This window comes from Neomonachus schauinslandi, chromosome 12 (genome assembly GCF_002201575.2).
Source record: "Neomonachus schauinslandi chromosome 12, ASM220157v2, whole genome shotgun sequence".
Taxonomy (NCBI): Eukaryota; Metazoa; Chordata; class Mammalia; order Carnivora; family Phocidae; genus Neomonachus; species Neomonachus schauinslandi.
Genome location: NC_058414.1, coordinates 89,858,410 through 89,882,876, shown reverse-complemented (window position 1 = coordinate 89,882,876; position 24,467 = coordinate 89,858,410). Strand labels below are relative to the sequence as shown.

Genomic DNA, 24,467 nt, shown 5'->3' with positions numbered 1-24,467 from the left:
CAAACAGCTGCTTTATGAATCCTGTCCAGATTTTATAACTTCATTCACTGGGGGGAGAAAGAATGGTGTGTGCTTACTTACCTTGCCCATAACCAGAAGTTCTCTACTGCCTTTTAAAAGCAGAGAGCTATGACACTGTATCCCCTACTCTCCCACTGTAGTTTAGTATTATAGCTAAACTCAGCAAAACAAATCTGCAGAGAAACCACTGTATTTTGAACTACAGTCAACATATGTTCAATGTAATATGCCATCTTTCACAACAGTTACAATGTAAACATAAACAAGATATTTCCCATTGCTAAGTTGTGTGGATTTGCTTGTTACCTTGGGAAAGACGGAGTTGGACATGGATCCATGAAAAAGGCATAAACTGTCATGTTTGACTACAAGCTGAATATGATTCAGCACTCTAAAATTGGTTTCCATAAATGAAGTCTTCATGGTAAAGGATGAAAGTACATTGATTTTTGTTCCAAGAAGAGAGGGAGTTTTAGTAAGAGAAAGAGAAGTATTTTTGATTGGTCATTTTTTTTTAATGGTTCCATTTTGGGTTGAGTTTAAGAAGTTTATTGTTGAGAAACTACCAGAATCTTCAGTCTTCATGATGGAAGAAAACACAAACTGGTCATATGTAGTTTAACATTTGCGTGCTGGCCAGCAAAGTAAACTAGCTGATCTTTGGAAGTGCTTTCCAAAAATGCTGTAATTCTATTCTCCAACTAGTCACATCAAATTTTTTGTTTTAGCATTTTTACGAATTTGTCGAATGTGCTGTCAAGGGTCTGTTTATTTCATTTATTTAATATTGGCCCTTTAGTTAGAAAGTAAGACTTGATGTGCTGTATTCGGATCCCTTCTCTTTTCCTTTGTTCTTTATCTATAAACTCCATTTCACTACAAGCTACACTATCTGGGAGTAGCAAAAACATTACCAAAGTAGAAATTTACATGTATGCCTCTGTAAACTGTGAGAGTTACCTCTAAAGTAGCTAAGAAGATCCATCATACTTACTTTGCCTGAGAATGAATAAAGCTGATGGTGGCTAACACACAAACCTTCTTGAGAACGTCAGGATGAAAAGCACTCCTGTCGGACCACCTGAGCCTCCAAAAGACTGCTTCATGTCGGGGGCAGAAATCTGTCCGGATTCTGATTCACGGATTACAATTTTTAGGTCATAGTTTCTAGACCCCCAGGTCAATTGCAAGGATACCAAAAGTGCCTAAGCACTCAGGAAATTATGAATATATGTCTTGTTAAGGTTTTCATTGTTATTGCATCTCAGAGTGATTATCTCTGGATGACAGGATTATGGATAATATTTTCTAGGTTTTCTGTATTTTCTGATTGATTTTAGTGAACATGCATTACTTCCATAAAAGGAGAAAAGTAGAAGTTCATATTTTTAAAAGGACAGGAGAGAATGGCTACATCCACAGAACAGAAAAAAAATGGCATTTTCTGAAACTCAGAGTCAGATACGGAAACATCAGAGTTGGCTTCAGGCTGGCTGGAATACAAAACCATTTGTTCACGGAACCACTGACCAGAGGAAACTGCTAACCCATCTTCTTTCTTTTCTCTTACTCCCAACTCTCACATTTTCTGGGTTATTGTCTTAGTGATTTTACCTTCCACTGTCCAGTTTCTTGATCTTTAATAATGTCATGTCATGCTTTCCTCCCTTCTCATGGCACCCTCTCTCCTGGTTGCATAAAACAGATATACCGAACTGAGAATTCCAAGGAAAAGTAGGTAAGAGTTGCTTGAGCTTCATCTCCTATCACTTTTCAAACTTGAGCCCAGGCTGCAACTGGAATGATGGTGGTTTTCTTCCCTATGCTCTGCAACTTTCCCCCAAGAGTTTCCCCACTCCACCTGAGCGTTTATCCCCATTCAGATGGCCAGAGGGGTCTAGGGCCTTAAAGAAAAGGGGTATCAGGAGCAGATGTAGGTCTCTCACTGGGGTGTCTTCCTCCTTATTCTGTAGCACCCCCATGGTAACATGCTACTGTTTTGAGGATCTAGGGGGGACTCTGCTTTCGTTTGTATGACATTGACCAAGTATTAACCTCTTTGCATTTTAGTTTTTCAAATATTAAAAATGAAATGCAGTTGTTCCCCTGGATTTCTATCAGCTCTGAAGTTCTGTTATGCTAAAATTCAGGACATGACCCTAGGGTATATGAAAATCTGCCCTAAAGGGATCTAAGACTTGAAGCAGCAAGACTTACCATGGGACATGACAGGGTCATCCTTTATCCTTAGGACTGATCAGGGAAGCCAGGCTCTGTACTGCTTTGGTACATTTAATTGCTGTTTCTCCTTGCTCTCCATAAGAATCCAAGTGGATTTTTTCATTTAGCCAGAAAGGTAGTATGTGTCTGATATTATGCTAATCAGCACCTTGACTTGTGATCAAATTTCATATCTCAATAACTGTTTGTGGTAACAATTGTCATTATTCCCATTCCATAGACAAGAAGACTGAGAATAAGAAATATTAGGAAACTTAACTAAGAGTATATGCCAGAAAGTGATAAAGTTCACACCCAGGGCTTTCTGCTTTGGAGATGGCATTTAAGACCCTAAATGCCACTGTTGATCTAACCTCTGATCATTTTCCTGTGTGTGTGTTTATTTTCACATATATGATTTATATATTTTATTCAGTCACACTAGATTAACTTCTTCCTTTTTTAAGAAAACTTGGAAATAATAACTTAGAATTCAGTTTTGAGTGTTTCAGCTTGTGACTTTTTAGTAGTACAGGTTTGCAGTTCAAGTGTTATTATAAGAAAAATGTCAGAACCACAAACCCCAGTTAAAAATAAGTTCTAGTACAGCTAAAGAACCCAGAGAGTCTTTTAAAACTGTTCGTAGTGGTGTCTGGTCTGTGAACGTGGCTCCGCAGGAAGGGTCATGCCCACAACTATGGTGGATGGATGGAGCCTGTGTTCTTCTCTTAGCAAAGGTAAACACAGATGACAGCGTCTGGTACAGTTATGTAAGGCAAAATACATTTAGGACTCCCTCAACATTTAAAATTATATCTCGTTGCTTTTAAAATTTATTTTTGGAGATGAATTATTCATGTCTGCGTAGGTGTAGAAACAGTCTTACACTTACGAGTCAGCACTTCTCGTAAAGTAAAAGGTCACCTCAGAACTGAAGGGAGTATTTACTCAGGTGTTGTTGGCTTGAGGTGCAGGGCCTGAGCACGCGACTGCACAAGTCAGCTTCAGGGGCATGGGGCGAGTTTGCAGGAGGGTTCAGGTACAGTGTGTGCTCCAGGCCCACTGGGCAGGGCAAAGGAGGAAGAAAATTTATGGATTTTTTCAATTTATGAATTTATGAAAATTTATGAATTTCTTTGTTTATTTAATCAAAATAAATTTTAAGAAATCAAAATTTAAAGATGACTATATAAGTAATATTAGTTCAATAACACCACTATATATGTATGTATGTATATATGTGTGTGTGTATATGTATATATATTATTAACTTTTTAGATTATTCTATGTACCTTGAGTTTTAGGAGAAGTAGAAATTAAGGTCTGAGTATCCTAAACAGTAACATCAAGCTAGCAGAGATTTCTACGCCAGGCAGGAATTCGGGAAAGTAAAAAAATGAGATGCCTCTCATTCTTCTATTTATGTGATCTTTTTATAATCAGTAGTTGTAGGACAAAAATAAAATGTATTAGTTCTAGTGATTCTCTTGAGTAGGCATCTGTGTGGTTTGCTTGGGCTTCCATAACAAAGTACCACAGACTGGTTTAAACGACAGAAATTTACTTCCCCGCAGTCTGGAGGCTGGAGGTCTGACATCAAGGTGTTGGCAGGGTTGGTTTCTCCTGAGGCCTCTGTCCTTGGCTTACAGCTGGTGGTTGTCTTCTGGTGGTCTTCCTTCTGTCTAATCTCTTTTTATAAGGACACCAGGCAGATTGGATTAGGGTCCACCCATATGACTTCATTTTAACTTCATTCCTCCTTAAAGACCTATCTTCGAGTATAGGCACATTCCGAGATACTGGGGTTAGGACTTCAACATATGAACTGGGAGGAGGGTGCACAACCCAGCCCATAACAGCATCATACTAGATAAATTTGACTGAATTTTAGTTTTGTTTCTTTTCCTGTCACCAACTGTGTGAAGACTGAACTTTGTGTATATGACTTGTATGTATGGTTTAATTCTTTAAAATCTTTTTTATTAAAAGGTATGAGAAGGGCTAAAGAGTATTGCTCTTTTATTTATAGGAGAATGTGGATATTAACTATTTGGGTGCAATAAGGTTGTTGTTGACCTCTCTGGACCCAAATCCAATTTCTGTAAAATAAGGTGGTCAAATAATGTGAACTTTAAATTTTTGTTCATATATGAATTTCTAAAGTATTACTGTAATAAAAGCAACTATAGAAATACAGGCTATAAATGAAAGGGAAGGGAGTAATTTTGCTAGTGTTTGTGAACAAAAGATTTATTTACAAATGGACACTACATGTAGGGAAAAAACCCTAAATAATTCTGGAAAATAGTTATTTATATCTTAGATAAACTGCAATCTCCGGTGTTAATGGAATTTACTGCATTCAAAGAGAAAAAGAGAAACATTTCAGTTTTTACTCCAGTATTACAATAATAACTGATATTCTATTCCACCATAGGGTAGGAAGAACATATCAATAACCAAGAAATCTCGACATTTCTTTGGAGCAGTCCAAGAGGGTATTTATTTTGGATTGTTTTGCTGAGATAGTAATAAACTGCAATGCACATTTCATTTGTAGATTTTTAATTTAATTATACCAATGTGATTTTAGCTTCCCGATCTGTCATAATGCCCTGGAACACTTACAGGAAATAAAAAGGAAGTACATTGTTAAAGGCAGAAAAGGAAAATCCTTGTTGATGCTACACTTAATTAGTCCCCAGAACTTACCACATTTTGTGTCAGAAAATGAAATTCTAAAAATGAATTCAGCAAGTTCCAAAGTTGTAGCTAAGATATTTGACTGAAATGAAAGTAGTGTTGGAAGGATTATAAATGGAACAAAAAGGCCAAAGTTTTCAGCTTTATATTATAGAGAACTGTAATGATATTCTTTTTCTTCATCATGTAGACTCTCTTGTTCTCAAGAGAGGTGATTTATGTTCTCTAATTGGGATATAAATCTTTCGGTCTGATGATATTTTGTTGCTCAGGCAAAGTAAAACAATTAAATGTTTCCTTCATGAGAGGTTCTTGGCTTATGAAATGTTAAAATACTGCCTTCGGTAGAGGCTTGCTCTGGAAGATGGTAAGTGAAAGGAGAGAGGGAAAAGTACCCAAGCAAAAGTACCCTGAATTATTTTCTTATTCTATCATAACATTCTCAGCAGAAACCATCCTTTTCCTTCTCTCTTCCATTATTTTCTTTTTAGTTTTGGTAACTAATTAGTATTTTAACTAATTTGTGTTTGCGCTTCATCACCCAAGCAATTTATTAGTCTAGCACTAAACGTATATCTTAAGGAACTTTTTTTTTTCTCAAGTTTACTATCAAATCTTACAGTTATTTTTGTTGATTAGTAGTTGTAGGGATAGAACTATATGATTTTTACAAGTCCTGTTCTATCAGGGTGTCTTTGTTCTGTCCATTTTTGACACCAACAAAAAGAATGATTTAAAAAAAAAATTCCCCTTGTTATTGGATTAGAGATTAGAGAGTGGTGAGGACAGTTTCTGCCTAATTGGCTAAATTTACTGACTTGGACAGGGGAGTCAGGTTTGGGGACTCTGATTTGTTCATGGATCTCTGACAAGCAAGCAGGAGGCTGCAGGAGCACATCTGTACTTTGAGTGGGGGATGTAGTTTTTCCCCCCGTGGTGGGCAGATGAATAGGAAAGAAGTGGTGTCCTCTCCCTCTCGGGAGCCGGATGCAGCACCACTGAGTATTCCAGACCTTGGCAAACCACGGTCAACCTGGAGGGGAACATGAGTCAGAATGCAACACGGTAAAATACTAAATACCTAATATGAAAAATGGTTTTGTGAATTTTCTTAAATCCCCAGATTTTAAGAAAGTATCTGTGTCCTTCCGTAAAATGTTTTATATAGAAAGCTGAAACCATCTAAGGAAGCATTTCTTATGTAATGCCACTTATTGTTAGGCCAATACTTTTTAATTTTCTTGATATGAACCAAATATGGAATCCTCTTCTTACCGAGCATGTTTCCTAGGGGAGGCAGAACCACTTCCTTTGCTCTGTGGTTTTCAGTACGAACACATCTGGTAGTTCATGTGTTCGGTCCTTGCTCAAATTAAGTCGGGTTACATCTCTCCTTAGTAAGATGGCCATGTTTATTTTCACATCATTATTGCCTTGTGCATTTTTGGCTTCTGCTTTGTTTGTTATTTTTCCTTAAAAAAAGTTCTCAATTTTATTTTTTTCCTGTAGGATCAGAGGTGAAATAAGTGTTCAATATTTAAAAATTACATGTACTCTAGGGTTTTTTTTTTTTTAATAAATGTTACCCTCACCCAAATACCACAACTTTATTCATAGGGTTTCTAGAAGATGAGCAAATATGCTAGTAGTTGTAGCCTATTTTAGTCCTTTATGATATATGTGAAGGGCTGCAGTGTTTTCTTTTGTGAAATGACACTTTAATTTTTATTTTAAAATTTTTTTAAAGATTTATTTATTTATTTGAGAGAGACAGAGCATTTGAGCGGGGAGAGGGGCAATGGGAGAGGGAGAGAATCTCCGGTAGACTCCTCGTGGAGCGTGGAGCCCTACCTGGGACTCAATCTCATGACCCTGAGGTATGACCTGAGCTGAAATCAAGAGTCAGACGCTTAACGACTGAGTCACCCAGGTGCCCTGAAATGACACTTTTTAAACTATATAAATCCCAGTACTTGCTCTACACTCCTTTCCAGCAAAGAAAGTCAATTTCTTTATCAGTTCCAGATAAGAAAAGGATATTCCAACAGCTTGTGATTGCAAACCCAAAGGAAGATTTTAGCATTTAAATAGCCAATAAATGTTCGATTTTCCTTTTGTTTGATACGTAGAAATTGAAACCTGAAGTAAAAAAAAAAAAAGCCTCTCTTTCTGAGCACATGAGCTCTGAAGCCATTTGGATGGCCTGAGAGTAACATTATCCGATTCTGTCTCATTGGTTCAGGCCCAGTGGTGCCTTACTCCACTGTGGATAGTAATTAATGGACCTCTGTACAATCAGAGCAGCAAAAGAATTCTCCAAGCCACTGCAGGCTATGCTATTAAAAGTAGCCCATGTTAGTATTTTATGATAGAATCTTTAGTCATTTTTAATAGCCAGGAAACCTCCATTAAATGGACTTATCTCATGAGATAGAAATGATTCTTGCCTGGTATGACGAAAGACCAGCCTTGAGTTCTTATTCCCATCCCAACTGTTCTTAACTGTTCTTCATTCAGCAGCTTGAATTTGCAGGATTCTACAAAAATGCATTTTGTATTTTCTACCTCTAATTTCTATCCCTCTGTATTTCCTGGGGGTATTTGCTTCCTTTGCCTTTCATCATGATATTTGTCCAGCTCCTATACTCTTTAAACATAAAACAGTATAAAAAGAGTATTAAGTGGGGACTTAAGGTCTGAAACGTTGTCATCCCTAATTGCCAATTCAGCAAATACTAGGACAGGAGACTCTCGGGAGATTTAAACCTGTAGGTGGTATCTAGTGACAAGTAGAAATTTTTCTCCATTCGTATTAACCAGAGGAAAACCAGAGAATCAACCCCATTTGTGAGGATAGCATGAGCCTTGAGACTTTTTTGTTGTTGTTTGTTAGTTTAGTAATGGGAATTGACTTTTCCCTTGAACCAATTTCTGTTGACTGGTCCCCATCCTGGCCAGTGATGCACATTACAGAGCACGCATGATTAGGTGGGTGGGATGAAGAATGTAGTTCGTTGTCATGGAAAATAGTTCTCATTTCAAAATTAGTAAGTCTATATGGGAGCAGCAGCTTAACAAAGATAGATATGGCTGGGCATCCTCTCCTCAAAGAGTTCATGATTTAATGGGGGAAAAATCACCATGTCATGAACACATTTACATTTCACACTGACTGCTCAGTCTACAGCACTCAGTCTAGTACAAGATGATAGTAGCTTGGTCTGTGAGGGTGTTACCAGAGGGGGTAGAGAAGCATACATATTTGAACACTACTTAAAGGAGGATGACTTGCAGGGGAGAGAAAGAAGGAGCAGGTGGAAAGTCAGAAGAGTCTTTTGAGCTGAAATCCAGAGAAAAGTGCTTCAGGAGTTAACCAGAGTGAGGAATGCTACTGAAGGGGGAGTTTGAGTGTAGACTGAGAAGTGGATTTAATGAGCATGAGTAAAGGGAAAGGAGAAGGTGAGGGGACAGTGTGATCTCATATAGAGGAAAGTTCGAGGGTCTGCAACTTAAACAATAAATCTATGATTCTGGTACCTAGAAGTTGTAATGTTACGTATATGTGGGCAGGGGGGAGGCACATAAAAGTCTCAGAGTTTAAAACTGGGTCAGGAATAGCTGTGACGTTTATTATCACAAAAAGAAGTGGATGGTCAGGAGACCTTGAAATATTGACCAAGGCTATTGGCCTGTTTCTTTTCCTTTCAAGCAGAAATGAAGCTGCTATACTTGCTGAGCTGCTTGCAGGTGCCACCAAGTGAAGCCACTACTAGTTCTTTGTCCTTGCTTCTCCTTGGCATGCCAGGAACCTCACGCCCAGCAGAAGAGACCGTCTGTAATGACCACATGCTAATTTCACTCTGCCGCATATTCCTTTCTTGCAATTTCAGAAACATGAAAATGTATTTCACTAGAAAGCATGAAAATGTGTGTGTTAGTATGTATTTGAAGATGTCCAGAAAACTTAAAAAAAAATTTTTGTTTCCACAAATTGCATAAAAGTTCTCTGATATTTGGAACTTAAAACTTGTTTTTAATCTATTAGCCATTAAGTCAGCAAATGGTTTCTTTAATAGGTGTCCAGCGCTGGTGCTTCAGGTTTACATTCTTTTGCCATTAGTGTCTGTGGTTGATTATCCCAGTGACTTAAAACCCAATTCTGACCTGAATGATAGAAGAAAAGTCAATGCATTATGGAGAGAGATACAGATTCCTTAGGAAGAATTTATAAATGCTCACGGTAGTCTAAACAAAGAATAGGGCACTTCTATCCTGCACCTTCCACACTTGAGGAGGGTCAAGCAGAGATGGAACAGCCATGGATGCAATCATAGAGTAATGGACAATCAGATGGAATAGCAAATAGTGAATTAGTGAACATCTAAGTTTTCTCCCAACTCTGCAATGCTTTAATTCCATTATCTTATTAGAGATCTAGAGGGATAGCTGTCTCAGATAATTTGTAACTATGACATATCATATTAACCACCTCACAAATGGATGTCTTAAGTCAAGAACTTAATTAACTTAAGGGTTGTTTTTGTTTTTGTTTTTTAGAGAGAGCGAATGCAAGAAGCGGGGGAGGGGCAGAGGGCGAGGGAGAGAGAATCTTTTTTTAAACGATGTATTTATTTTAGAGAGAGATTGTGAGTGGGGGGAGGGGCAGAGAGAGGAAGAGAAGCAGACTCCCTGCTGAGTGCAGAACCCCACACCAGGCTCTATCTCAGGATCCTGGGATCATGACCTGAGCCAAAATCAAGAGTCAGATGCTTAACCAACTGAGCCACCTAGGCACCCCAACAACGTCTATTGAAAAAGAATTAACAACCTTTAAAAGTACTTTCCCTATTTTGGAAGTGGGAAAAAAAAGTACTTTCTCTAGAAGAACATGTTGGACAGTGGGAGCTCATGATTGCTGTTAGTGTGATTTTGGCTTATCTTCGGTTCCAAATTCAAAAACTCCTTTAAATTTTTTTTCACATATCAGAGGCATTGTTCTCTACTCTAGGCAGAAGACAACTGGAGTCAGACGTGCTACCACTGCGTCACGAGGTCACGGCAGAAGACAACTGAATTATAAGAGTTCTCTGTGAACTCAGCAGGTGTCAGAAATCCATTTTAAATCTCTGTTCAGAAGCTTTGATTCAATTTGGTTTTACTGCTCAATGCAAAGAGGCCCACTTGGATGTGTTTTTGGATAGGTTATTGTCAGTGGCAGCTTGAAAATGTCCCAGGGTAAATTGCAGCAATTTCTAGGAGGTTGCTAAAGGAAGCTATTGAGTATCATTATATCTAAATAAGGCCCAGCTTGATAGCTGATGAAAGGTGGTGGTAAATGTTTCTGGTTCACTGTTATTTAATTGAAGAACAGGCAGTCCTGAAATGGTATACATACTTTTCTGGTAGGGACATCTACCATTTGTATGTTCTTTTCTATTTGTGCAGATCCCCCTAGAGATAAGATGCAAAGGAGCATAATCCAGCATGGATTTACCTCCAGATCTCAGAGAGCTGGATGGAAAAAGGACAGAAATGGACAACCCAAACAGGGTTTGCCTAGGGCTCACAAAGAGAAAAACGGTTATGGAGAGGTTCAGATGATGTCAAATGTGTTAAAGGGCCATGTGTTGTCCCAGAGGAATTCCGCTTTCCTACATTTCATTCATTATTTGTTTAAAAACATTTATTGTAAACAACATGGGCCAGACTCTTAGGTGCTGGAGTTGTAAAGAAGAGGAATAGTGGTTTGTGCCGTGACCTCACACTAAAGTCCACTCATAAAACAAGGACCTGTTCAAATGAATCCTATTAAAGATCAGTTAGAAATATACTTTATTACATCAAGTTTATACTCAGGTAGAATCTCACATTTACATTGCTTGAAAGAAGTTAAAGCAATGTATCCCGATTAAATCAGGCCTGGAAGGAGAAAGGCAGACAAAGCTGTGATGTTTTCTGCCTTGCAAAGGAAAACTAACTCTTTATATATGAGTAGCAAATTCCTGGTTAAATTAGAGTTCATCATAAAAATCAGTGAATCTACACGAGTGTTTTAAGGGGCAGATCTTACCCTGAAGCATTTAAAAATGTTAATGAAAATTGGACATTTACAAAGTACAAAATGTAGAGTAATTATAGAACTTTAAGGGCCTCCTGTAACATGAATGAGGATTTATATTCTCAGTATCTTTAAGATATCTTGCCAACATTCGCGGAACCCACTTGCTTTCTCATCCCACAGGTTATAAGATGCCTACATAACTCTGAATCTTTGTCTCCCTTCCTGTGTCATCAAACTGTCATTCTGCTAAGGTTTGGTATCTACTAACTGCTACTTAGAGCTGTAACTCTGGCTTCTGCTATGGTATTATCTAGGATTAAATTTTTTAAAAAAGGCTTATGGAAGTTGAAGCATCAGGGTATTAATAAAAATAGAACAACAATATACTTAACACTATTTACCAGGGTTATGCTAACTGCCTTACATGTATTTTCTCATTTAATGCTCACATATTCCTATTATCAGTTCCATTTTCAATCAGAAAATAGTTTAGACAAGGTAATTTCAGAGTTCTCAGTGTCAACCATGTATTAATTGACAGAGTTCTGACTGGAACTAAGATTCTTCTGAGTTTGCGTCTTGCATTACACACTGTGTTTTAGTGTCTTAATATTAAAGGATATTATTCCCAGGTGATTCATATTTCCAATAAAAGAAGGAATTAATGTGGTGTTGCTGGCTGTGAAGTGACCTTGGGGAACGAAAGCCCCCAGCTCATTCTCTTGGTCCGTAAGGGATATCCATGTGAGAAGGTTGGAATGAGCAGAGTGTGTTATGAGGACTGAGAGAAACCTGTGTAGTAAGGAAGATGTAAGTTGAATAGCAGTGAGTGTTCTGAGAGTTGTCTGGATGGTGCTCCACCTCACCCCTCCTAGCACCTCAGAGTAACAGGTGTGTGTAATGTGGATATGGGAAAGTGTGGTCTGGAGCCCAAGTGCGTGAATTTAATGAGATGCTTTATGGTAGTTCTTGAGGGAGTTGTCATGGGGACATTTGAGAGTTACGTCCAGAGCCATGAAATTCCAACATGCACAAAAAACTCTTGACATTTCAGAGGAAATTTGTGAGGAAGTGATAGGTTGAGGTCACTGTCCTGATTTCAAAGGGAATTCCAAGATTGTTGAGTCCCTTTTCAGAACCTTGAGTGATTCCAAGGAAGTCTGGTTTACAACCCCTGCCTACTACAGAGCCTGCATCAGTATCGGGATAGTTGGTGGTAGATGTTGGCATGGAGGCAAATCCATTTTTATCCAGGATGTTCATCTCTTCTATGCTCTACTAACTTTCTTGGGAAAATGTAATTTTAGAAAACTAATGGCACTGCTCTTCCCCAGACTCCAAGGAATAGCTTTGTCATCATCCGCCTCCACTCAGCCATTAATGGAACATTAATACATTTTGACATAAAGGGACCCAATTGAATTACTTGGCTTTCACCTAATATCTGTGTATTTTATCTTTCCCACCTTCTGGTTGTCTGTTTTCATGTTATTGGTTGGCCTGTAAAATACCTATGCGAGAAGGTCCAGGAGAATGATGGCACTGCCCAGACCAGACAGTTTCCCCTCCGAGGAAGCCCAGCAGTGAGTCAGAGGGCCTAGGGTGGCCCCAGCACGCACCCTAAACTTCTCCCACTAATTGGCAGCAGCAGATGCTATTGCTTATTAGCAGAACCTTATGTAGGGGAGCAATTTTCAGAATAATGATTATCCTGATAATAGCTAGTGTCTGCTGAGCACTTACCATGTGCCAGGCACTTTTCTGTATTGACTCAATTCATCCTCCCAGTATCACTGTGAAGTGGATCCTGTTCTTATCTCTACATTACCCAGGAGGAAACTGAAGCACAGGGTTTCCTGATTAACCGGTGGAAGAAGTGTACTTCACGGCTAGGCAATCTGACTCAGGGCCTGAGCTCTTGCACTCTGCTGAGCTGCCTAGTCTTTACGCCAGGATCCAAAAGAATTCAAAGGAGATTTCCATCCTGGACCCCGTGATTGCCCTAAAATTTGCGGATGAGCCCCAACACTTGACAGCAGGCCAAACACCAGGTACCCTCATCAGAAGAGTGGGTTTAAGCCAGCTGCTGCTGGTGGGAACGTGGGATGCGTTGCTGGTCGCCAGGAACAGATGGGCGCTGAGGGCGAGCAAGTGAGTGTATAAGAAGGTGGGATGGGGGAGAGTGACAAGCAGTTACTGAGTCTCCATTTTCTTGTCTCCTACTTAGCTGATCGCTCTGGAGATGAAGTGAGATAGTTCATGAATTCATTTGGATTCTGGAAAGTTCCATTCAAATGACAGTTCCTGTTGTATGTCCATGGTGTGCCACCTGTAAGGAAGATTGGTGGAGGCTGTGGCTCAGGAGGCAGCAGTGTGTGTCTGGAATTGGTGGGCACAGATGCAAAGCTGGGAGGTAGAAGCATGTGGGCAGGGAACGGGCACGGACGGACCGTGAGAAAGGCGGTACACACTGGTTAGCTAGTGGGGAGCTCCTGGGAGAAAGACGTACAGTGACTGGTCTGTATTCATTCTCTGAATCCTATTTTCTACTCTACAGCTACTGCTGGAACCAGGTCTTACTCCTGCTGTCTCTAGCCCACTGGAGAATGCTAGAGCTCACTGTCACTAGACCTACTGTCATCTCAAAATGTATTGAAGTAGAGCTCTTTCAACCTCTGTCCTCCCCCAACTCCCATCAGAGGGTATGGTAGGCCACCACATTCTGTGCTTCCTGCTTCCCTCTTACCTGATGTACTTGTGGGGAAATATTTCTTAATTACATTCTTTTCAGGTCACTAGGGTGAACTTGAAAATAAAAGGATCAGAACCCTCTTAATTTCGGGATAAGCATCTTGTACACTGTATGATCACTCTGTTAATTGCTTAAATTCTTTCCTATCCTTTCCTACCTATTCACATCTAATACCTAACATCCTTTGCTGTAACTCTTATTTTTACTCTGGTTCTGAGTTATCATTTATTTACATATTGACATAATTTTAAAATCTTTTTCTCAAAATCATGATTCTTGATGTAAAATAATCCTTAAATCCCATCATGTAGAGATAACCACTTGGGATAGCTCACCGAACATTCTCTCTAGACACTTGTGTACATATACAAATGCTGAAATTCCACAGTTTACATGAAGGAGATTATTCCAGATATAATTTTCCATGACTTTTTTTTTCACTAAACAATGTCACAATGTTATAGTGGGACTTCCCTCTAAAAAGATGTAGATCTACACACTCATTTGTAATATTTGCCCAGTGTTTTCTTGTTTCAGTGTACCACAGTTTACTTAACTATCCCCCAGTTGATTGCTTATTGATAAGAGTCTGAATACCACATAGAGATCATTTGACTTTGTTAATTCAGGCTCTGTGGTTTTGTTGTCAAATCCATGGGATTCTTGGCACCACACAATAAAACAAGCATGAAACTGATGAGTGAAGAGTCTGAGACTCTGCTCCCAGCTCTGCCACTATGCCCAGCTATGTGATCATAAAAATCACTTTACCTTTCTGAACCTCAGCTTCCCTGTCTGTAAATGATGTAAGGATACCCATGATATTTAAGGTGTATAGTTAACACTAATTCAAAACATGCCTTCAAATCCTATTTCCCATCACAGCTTATGCCCATTTTATTTATCAATGCCTATTCCATGTCCAGTACAATGCCCAATACAAAGTGGACACCCAACAGACACACTTTGAATGGACTAGTCTATTGATTTGTCTTCTCAAAACTTTCCCTCAGAATTATCCATCTTGTATTTCATATTGGCTTAGTTTTTAACCCAGTGAACCTCAGACATTTTTATTTGTCCACCATCTCTCTTTAGAATTTATGCACTTGTATCTAAATATCTTTGTGTGGGAGGAGGAAGAGAACTATGTATGGGTGTGCACATATGTATCCATAGTTGGATCTATATGTTGTTTTAGGGGTTTTAGAGTGGGAGTCTGTATATGGAGGGAGTTACTATACTTTGCCCAAAGATGAGGTGTTAGGCAAGAGAATGAGATTAAATTATTTTTCCCTCCTTCCAGAGTTGCAGTGAAATTCCATGTGTGTGTTTGAGGTGGGGGTCCTGACAATATCTTATCCCTCCCTCCTGCCATCTATCTTTTTCTTCTTCCTTCCCACTCTTCTCTTTCTTTCCCTTTTCCCTCTTCCAGTCCTTCCCTTCTTTACTGAATGAATAGAAGAGTAATGCTATTCTTTCTACTTTGGCCAATAGTGACTTTTATCCAATTAACACAAGAAAGGAGAAGCAATCCTCTTTTTGCTAAAATTATCTGAACCAATGAAATCTAAGTATAAGGTAATACTGAAGGACAAGTGGGGATTGTGTTATATTGATACATTGAAGAAATGCGTTGATCCATAGTGGTGATGATGAAAATTAAATTGTTTCACTCAACTAATGCTGATAATTAGACTATTTTGAAAATATTATGTAAAATCCAAGGACATTCTGTGAGTGAACAGGATGCTTCAGAAAGCTTGGTGCTACCCTCTTTTAATTGTTTGACATATATCCTGAACCAGTTTGGATTGAGTTCTTTTAAAATGAATTACAACTTCATTCCCTTTCTAAAGAAAGTACATCATGCATATTTTAAAATTTTTTCGTCATTTTGAGGCCCTCAAAATCACCATCACAGGCAGCATTTATTGTCATAAGCTTTGAGAGGTGCTCTCAGACTGTTAGGGTACATAGAGGTATTTTGATCTCAATCCTGTGCTTTTTCAGTTCTTGGTTTGCTTTTTAGAAGGTTTTTTTGTTTGTCTGTTTGTTTGTTTGTTTTTGTCTCTTCTGAGGGTCAAACTGCTGTATTTGGCTGATAGGGGCATATTTTCCTAGAGCAGTTTTTTACAGCTCTATGCCATGTCTCACTGTTTCAGATTAACCGTGTCTAATTTATTGTGAAGCTAAACACATGATCTTACTAGAACTTTTAATAAGTTAGTAGTGAACAGGATATGCGTAGCTTTCAGAAGCTTTTTCTGCCTATTTCCATGTTCTTACCTAAATTCCAGAAACTTGAGGTTTCTGAGGATGTATTCTCCAGATAATGGCCGTGTTCTTCGTAAAGAACCTACAATTCTTGTTTAAATGAGAACTTTTTCTTCCAAGCATGAAGAGACATTATTGCCTTTAGTCCTTCCAGGTGCATGTGACTCTCATTTCCACTCTCTCATTTGTCTGACTACTCGATTCTTGTTTTGCAGTCCCCAGTCTGTCCCAGACCGCCTGAGGATCCGGGTGAACAAAATCAGTTTACAAGACTATGAAGGATTTCACTATGACAAAGAGAAACTTCGGGAAGCTTGTAAGTTGGAAGTGCCTAGTTGATCTCATGTGATCAGCCTATCTTCAGCTGCTTGATCCTCCTTGGGTTGATGGATAGATTCATCTTGTGTCTGAAAACAATGGTTAGGGAAATGAAGGGAAGCATAGTACCATGTGAACCCCAAGCGATGATTTATGGACTGAAGAAAATGGAACTGGGCAAAGGAAAACAGCAGAAGAAAATTATTATGCTGAAGAGGCCAAGTTAGGATCTCTTGGTTTATTAACCACTTTAGTCTCAGGTTTACCTAAGACGAGAAAGCAGAAAGTTGGTGAATGTCGTAAGGTATCATAATGTCTAGAAAACTCTCGAAGACAGCACAAGTCTCTTCCTGGAGTCTACATTACCAAATACTGTCCCCATTCTTCCTGCAGGTGTGACAAAGTTATCCGCAAAGACATGTCCAACACATCTAGCTATTATGTGATTGCATAAATATCAGAGGCCCACAGAATACTCACTGTCATGATAAAGTGATTCACAGCTGATGAGGTGACATTGTTCCTGAAATCTTAAATTGACTCCATGTATGAGTACTTCTCAATGTTCATATTTTCCATATGCTTCTTTAAATGCATAGCTGATTTTTAGTTCATCTTATCTATCATTCAGTATTTGTTGGGCACTTTTTACATTCCATTCACTATGTTAGATCCCTGTCTATATTGTGATAAATGAGGTAACTGGGTAAAGTAGGCCAGAAGATGTTAAGACAGCAGGTGTGTTAGATATTAGGGTTCTGGGCTCTGTCGTAATTGTGGAGGCCAATAGTCAAATGCAGTAAAGTCAAGAAGATCAGGACCAGTATCCGAGGGTACAGGCAGGGATGCCAACAGAACAGAAGGAGTTTGATAGAGAACCAGAGGTTTATAAACTTAAGACCACCAACTGGTTCCAATATGGACCTACCTAGAGTTATGGAAGACACGAACGGCTAAAACTGGCAGGAATTGAGAAGGGGACGCATTCCTGGGATAATGACTTCCAAGCTCTGATTCTCCACCTGTGATCTGGAATGGGGTTTAGTGGATGGAAATCCTGAAATCCAGGGTCAGTCTCAGGGGTGAAGGCAGAGACTTACGATCTGGATGTGGCAACAAGCAAGGGTCCATTTCCCTGGTAGCCCGATCACTGAACCGCCCAGAGAATTCTGTGTGAAATTTCTCCTCTCTCAATTCTCTCTGCAGCTTCAGCTTCCTTAGCCCTTCTGGTTCTTTTCCTTAAACATCAGTACCTTCTAGCTTCTCCCCTGCCTTACCCCTATCTGTTCTTCTCTCTCATTTCCTTTGGTGGGAAACTTTGAAGTGGGGAAGGAGCAATTCCCTGAACCTCTACATTTCTCCCTTCTATAAATGACCGATTATATTTTCTAATATAAATGAGATTATAAGTGACAGACTAGCACAAAATCTAACTCATAACGTGATGGATATACATGTTTGCATTGGGACGTGTAGCTACAGTGTGAGTTAAACTGACTTTTAAAGGCTACTAATTATAAAGAAGAGTGTTTTATATCTTTTCTCATTTCAAACTTATAGACAAATAGCTTATAATTTTTGAAAACTAAAAAAGAAATAATGTATCTCAAGTCAGTTAATATTTTTCAGCTTACCTTCGACTCTGAAGAAAGTCAGTTGGGAGTAGGGAAGCATTTGAAATTTGGGGCTGGAATGAGATTTGAGGCTTATCGGTGGATTTCAATTATTTGTCCTATCTTTTCCATGGCATTATCTGTCCACCACTGCCAGAGGTAATTGTGATTCGAATTTTTACAAGAAAATGAAATTTCCTAGCAAGTGCTTTACTCGTCGTATCTTATGTGATAAAACTTCTCTGTAAGGAAACTTCTTATGTCAAATTGGGGGAGGTGACTTGGTATAAATATAAATCCAGTAAATTCAGCAGTGTCTTTGGGCTTCAGAAGGACAAAGAAGCACTCAAAGAGGGAATCAAGGAGTTAACTCGTTCTAAAGATTGAGTCTGAAGGAAACAATATATTAATTAGAAGTAAAGATGGCCAAGTCAGGCATTCCACATTTAATATATAGTTATGATGCTTCTAAACTGTGGTTGCTCGGGGAAGTTTGTCCTTCAGCATTATATATTTGATTCTTACCTTCGCTCTCTTGCCTGATTCCAACTTTCAACCAACTACACATTCACAGGCAGGTCTGGCAGAGCTCAAACAGAGTATAAAGATAAGAACCAGTCCAAGTCCATATGTGACATACAATGCCAAAATAGAGCTGTTATTTCAGAAGCATTGATTAAACAAAATGCATAGAACACATCTAGATAGAAGGGATTTGAGGACTGTACTCTGACCTGCATCCCAAAGGGAGTGAATCCTCTTAGGCCATCTATTGATTGGAAACCTTACAAACCCTAAACCAGAGCAGTACTGCATTACTGGGCTTAAAAAAATTAGTTCCCTTTCTGGATGATACACTGAGTGATTCATCTAGGCAGCATGTGGCTGTTTGCCATCACTGTTTAATAGATCTTGCTCATGTGTCTGGATCATTATTCGTATTAGATTACAAGCTCGAACGTTTGTTGTCTAACAAAGCCCCACTTCCGTCCGTAAGGCAGGACTCCTTGGTAATTACAGGATGGCAGCCCTTTTAATTACCTTGCTTATTTTAGCATAGAGAAAGATGACTACGCTATTTCAAAGATTTACCATCCCCCTTCCATTTAGCTTCAACTTGCCTGGGGAAATTCCCTCTAAAATAATAGCATGAAGTGGGTTAGTCTTTGTCAGTCCCTTCCTCCAGCACTTGCCAGTAAATTTCAGACTTACTCAAAATAATTAGGCTCTCATTACTGGCTTTATGAATTATTAACCCTCAGGATAATGATTATGATGTCCAAGAGGAAAGTCTATTCAGCTTAAAAGGTAGAACATAAAGAGAAATGTTTAAAAAGATCCATAAAGTCAATCCATAATGATAGCAGAAACTCACTCCCATAATCTGAATGAAGTATATAAATGAGTCCTTAATAAAGCATGTAATCATATAGTCTAGGCAGAGGGTGGTTAGTTTTTGAAAATCTGTTATATTTCTAACTCTGAAGGAGTTTCATTGATACAACATGTATTTTTATATCTAGAAAAACTTGGTCCTGGCCAGGGTTTAACTCTATCCCATGTAAACGGGCTAAACTTGACTTCTGGCATGAGCTTACTCTGCGCTTTTGAATTGCCCTGATAATTCACACAAGCCCAGGCCCTAAAACACAAGCCAAAACCAGTTTGAAACTAATCGAAAATAAGCGTAGCCTGTAAAGGTAGGAGAGGACTAACATTTGTTGTACATCAAGTGTAGTGTTCAATGACCCTTTTACATTTTCTCAGTGTAATGGGAATTATATGGATGTTTAGAGGTGTATATAATGTATAATATATAATATCTCAGTGTATTATTCTCTGGCAAAGACGAATGATATTAAGAGGTGCCTTTTATTTACTGACGTGGTGAAAGAGTCAGAAATGTTTGTGTTTGAATCACAGTTGCAACCTTGACCAAGTAATTCATGTCTCTGATGATCCTACCTCTCATCTCTAAAATGAGACTATCACTGCAGCCTCCTAGACTAAGAGGGTGAAATGTAATCTCGTAGATGAAACCGCCGGGGCCAAGTCTGGCATGCTAGCGTGCCCCCCAAAAGCGGGAGCTCGGATTGTGGTGGTTGCTGTTGCTGAAGACACGCTATAGGCACGCAGGCTGCCCTGCGGTCTGCAGGTCCCGAAGCCAGCCAGCCTGCTCCACTCATGGCTCTCACTTCCAAGTATACCTGCTACCACCTTCCAACTCACGTTCTCACTTTCAAAAGCAGTGTTGAAAACACTGATAAATACCACAGGAATGTTAACATAATTAATCACTTAATTTATATGTATTTTGTCTGCCAGTGCAAGGGACGGCTCTGATGGCAGGATATTTAAAACTGTGAGACGTGTAAACACTGAATGCCCGTATTTGGTGATCTGACCACATATCTGCATGCTGCTTTCTTCAGTCCTAAGACAGCCCCCTATGTGCATCATCTGGTATTCGGCACTGATTTTTTTTTTTTTTAACTTCTTATTTTAAGAGCACCTGGGTGGCTCAGCTGGTTAAGTGTCTGGCTCTTGGTTTCAGCTCAGGTCTTGATCTCTGGGTCCCAGGAGGCCTGCATCAGGCTCCACACTCTGCTTTCCCTCTCCCTCTGCCCCTCCCCCCACTCATGCTCTCCTTCCCTCTCTCTCTCTCTCTCTCTCTCAAATAAATAAATCAAGAGGTGCTCAGTCGGTTTAGTGACTGTCCTACTCCTGGCTTCAGCTCAGGTCATGATCTTGGGGTTGTGGGATTGAGCCCCAGTGGGGCTCCGTACTCAGCAGAGTCCGCTTCAGATGTTTTTCCCCTCCCCCTCTGCTTCTCCTCCTGTTTATGCTTTCTTTCTCTCTTTTTCTCTCTCAAATAAATCAGTAAATAAAATCTTTAAAAATAAAGTAAATACATCTTTTTAAAAAAACCTTATTGTTGGAATAATTTTAGATTTCTAAAAAAGTTACAAAGATACTACTGAGATTTCCCGTATACCCTTCACCCAGTTTTCCCTGTTGTTGAACATTTTATATTCCCGTGCTAACTTTGTCAAAGAAACAGATAGTGCTTCATTATTATTAACTAAACTCTGGACTTTCTATTCCAGAATCCAAATCCAGGACATCACATGGCATCGGGTGGGCACGTCTTCCCAGTCTTGTCTGGTCTGTGGCAGTTTCTGAGACTTTCTCTTTTTTTTTTCCCCATGACCTTGATGGTCTTAAGAAATACTGGCCAGGTATCCTGTAGAATATCCCCCAATCTGGCTTTGTCTGTTGTTTAACACATAATTAGAGTGGAGTTATATATTCTTGAAAAAAAAAAATACTGTAAAGGTGAAGTCTCCTTTTTTATCCCATTATATCAGGGGTTACCTAATGTCCACATGACATCCGTGATGATGGTAACCTGATCACTTGGTTAAGGTTGTATTTGCTAGGTTTCTCCACTGTAAAGTTACTAATTTTTTTCCTTCCCCGATGCTGTTTTTTGTGAGTCACTAAGTTTAGCCCATCTTCAAACAGAGGGGGAGGTGGATCACTGGGGTTTTCATCGTTTCTAGTTTCCATATTTTACCTCAAGTGAATTTCATTTAACACATGTCAAAGTGGAGCCATTCACTCAGATGCATCCATGCTTCCAAAAACTATATACTGGCAACAATTATATGCTAGATACCACGTTAGATGGTAGGCATTGGAAGATGAAACTGGGACATTTAACACAATTATTCAGTACACAACTATTAAGCGCTTACTGTTAGCAAACAGTGGTAGCGGGGAAAAAAAAACAGAAATAGTCCCTGATTCACTGGAGCTTTTTTCTCACGTGATGAGAATTCCAATAGGGCTATGGAAACACTAGGTATGTATTTTCCTAGCAAACATCACTTAAATGACTAAAGAAAGGGATGGGAATATATAAGCAAGAATGAGAAAAGCCAATCTAACTACTAATTAGTTGTACGAACTTGGGCAATACATTTATCCTCTTCAGGCTTCATTTCCCTTATCTGCTCTGTGCAGTGGTTAACCTAGGTGTTTCCTAAGAACTACTGTGTTATGATAAATGTTTAGTCCTATAGAAATTACCTAGGGTTTAACATTTTTCCTCCTGACGTATTTCCTTAGTGAAGTTTTTAAAGCACGTGCATCACTCATAATGAGTGTGAACATTAGAAAATTGTGTAAGTGCATTTTGCTTCATGAATTTGCTGTAAGTACTGATTTTTTTTTTCCTGTTGATTGCTTCATCTAAAATTGAATCTTTCCCCTCATTTAACAAGTTGACAACTGGGCTGTTCAGTAGAGATTAGGACTCCATTTGGTGGAGGTAGGTGTTCCATTTTGAAATGTCTGAGGACTTAAGTGATGTCAGTCTATTCTCTGAAGGGAACTGTCCATCCCTTTGGGAGCATGTTTGTCTTTTCCTATTTTTCATGAGTTGACATTTACCCAGAGTTTTGTGTTTAGTTTCTTCTACTGTTCTTCCCTATCTTTTGTCTATATCGTATATTTTTTATTTAAAATATAACAAGTAAAAATTACAGTTAACTCATATTGCACCATTATTGTGAGCAAGGAAATGTCTTAACATTTCTATTCCTGTCGTATAATTTAATTCTCCCAAAAACCTCTGTGGTTTTGGCCTGAGCAACTTCGTAAATAGAGGTAGGGGAGATGTAGAGGACCCACTGTGACCAAGAAGCAGCACACAGTGAGCTAGGAAGAAAGAGAGAGCCTGTTGATTGCAAGCCAAGAGAAGACAAATGTTTTATGCAAGAACAGTGAGAACTCTGCCAAATGCCCCGGAGTGGGAGCAGTGGAGTAAGGATTGCATGCTAAGAACTAGTCATCGGATTTGGGCAGAGGGTGGTATTAGTCACAGCACAAGAGGTTGAAGAGTGAAAAGGTGAAGGTGAATAGAATGGGCATGTGTGCACATGGGAGCGAAGGAAGTGAGTCTGCGTAGGTTGCTCTTTTTAGGGGAAGAGAGAATGGAATGGTGGCTGGAAGGGGACATGGGATCTGGGGAGGATTTTTTTCTACTTTGTCAGAGAGTACAGCTGTCTCTCCTGACGGGACCCATTTCCTAGAGAGGGAGAACTCAATTCAGAAGAGAGGGTCAATTGCAGGGGTGATGCCTCTGAAGGGGGTAGAGATGGGACCCAGTGCCCAGTGGAGGGGTGGGGGCAGGCTCTGCAGGGCACAGAGCCGGAAAGGCAGAGGAATGATACAGAGACAGGTGAGTTGGGGGTTTGGGTACTAGGGAGAAGCAGAAGTTCTATTCTGGTGACTTTTATTTTCTCAGTGAAATAAGAAGCAAGCCTACTAGCTCACAGCAGGGTCAGGAGGGTATCAATGTTCAGGAAGAGCAGAGAAAGTTGGAAATAATCAATTTGAAGGGCAACACAATCCATGGCCCAGGCAGAATGGCTGAGCAGCACTTTAGATACGGATCACTTAATTCATTGGTTTTTCCTAAGTGCGTAGAGCCTGACCTGTCAGTTCCTAAGGGTCTTGACTTATAAATGAGTACACTCTCTTTCTTTCCAGCTTCAAAGATTCAGATGCCAGGAGAATATTGGGCTGGAAGATGATGATCTTATTTTAAACATCAGTCCCTTTGCAACCTAATTCTGTTTATGATCCAAAGCCTTGCTTTGTTTACAAGAAAATGCATGCTTCCAGAGCTTTGGTGAATTAGATGCTGATGACGATAGGTCTCAGAAAGGAAATAAGCCTCAAGTGTTGATCTCTGATCCTTCTTTCATTGTTAAAACTCAGCTTTTGGTGATGAACACCACCCTTTGTAGGTCTATCCTCACGTCCCTGCCCAGGGGAATAGTTTTCACGTTCATTAGTTTATTCTGTGCACACACAATAATGACCAATTCTTACTGTTTGTACACCAACCTCGTTCATTTTGTTGGTACCTTCCCGGGTTGACTCTAGCATATCAACTCAGATGGCAGTTAGGTTTCTCATTAAAGACTTCCTTCTAGGGGCCTTGTATAAAATTGTTGCTTTTTTATTCATCGTGTTAACATGTGAGTGGTGTGGGGTCAGCAACTGCAGTCAAAGCATCATATTTCCTGGTTAAAACACCTAGTGTTCGCACACTGCTTCATGCCTTACAGAGGGCATTCATAATATGCTCTATGCATGTGTTATCACAGGGACACTTAGAAAGATTGCCTCACCCGGGGTCACATTGCTGTGACAGGATATTACTAAGAGCTTACATCTCTCTCCTAATCTAGTACACTTTCCTAATACACAGGTCTACTTCTTTGTAAAGACATAGCTGTGCACTTGTAGAAATGTGTGTTAAGATAATAGCTTTTGTTATTGGTTGGGTTTCCTCAGAAATAGAATCTGAGGCTTTTGAGTTTTCTATGTAGGAGGTTTGTTGGGGACTCTCCAAGAGGGAACAACAGTTGGGAAGAGGGAGGAGAGTAGCATCAGTGCAGGGCAGAGGAAGATGTCAAGCTACAGTTGC

General features: G+C 39.5%; 1 protein-coding gene across 2 annotated transcripts in view; it reads left to right on the top strand.

The window, feature by feature from the left end:
* DGKI (diacylglycerol kinase iota) overlaps positions 1-24,467 on the top strand; it is a 431,941-nt gene that overhangs the window by 306,425 nt on the left and 101,049 nt on the right. For both annotated transcript variants that reach the window (XM_021692768.1, XM_044919913.1), the window contains one exon: positions 16,250-16,350. In XM_021692768.1, the coding sequence (XP_021548443.1) occupies positions 16,250-16,350 (101 nt within the window). The remainder of the gene's footprint in view (positions 1-16,249; positions 16,351-24,467) is intronic.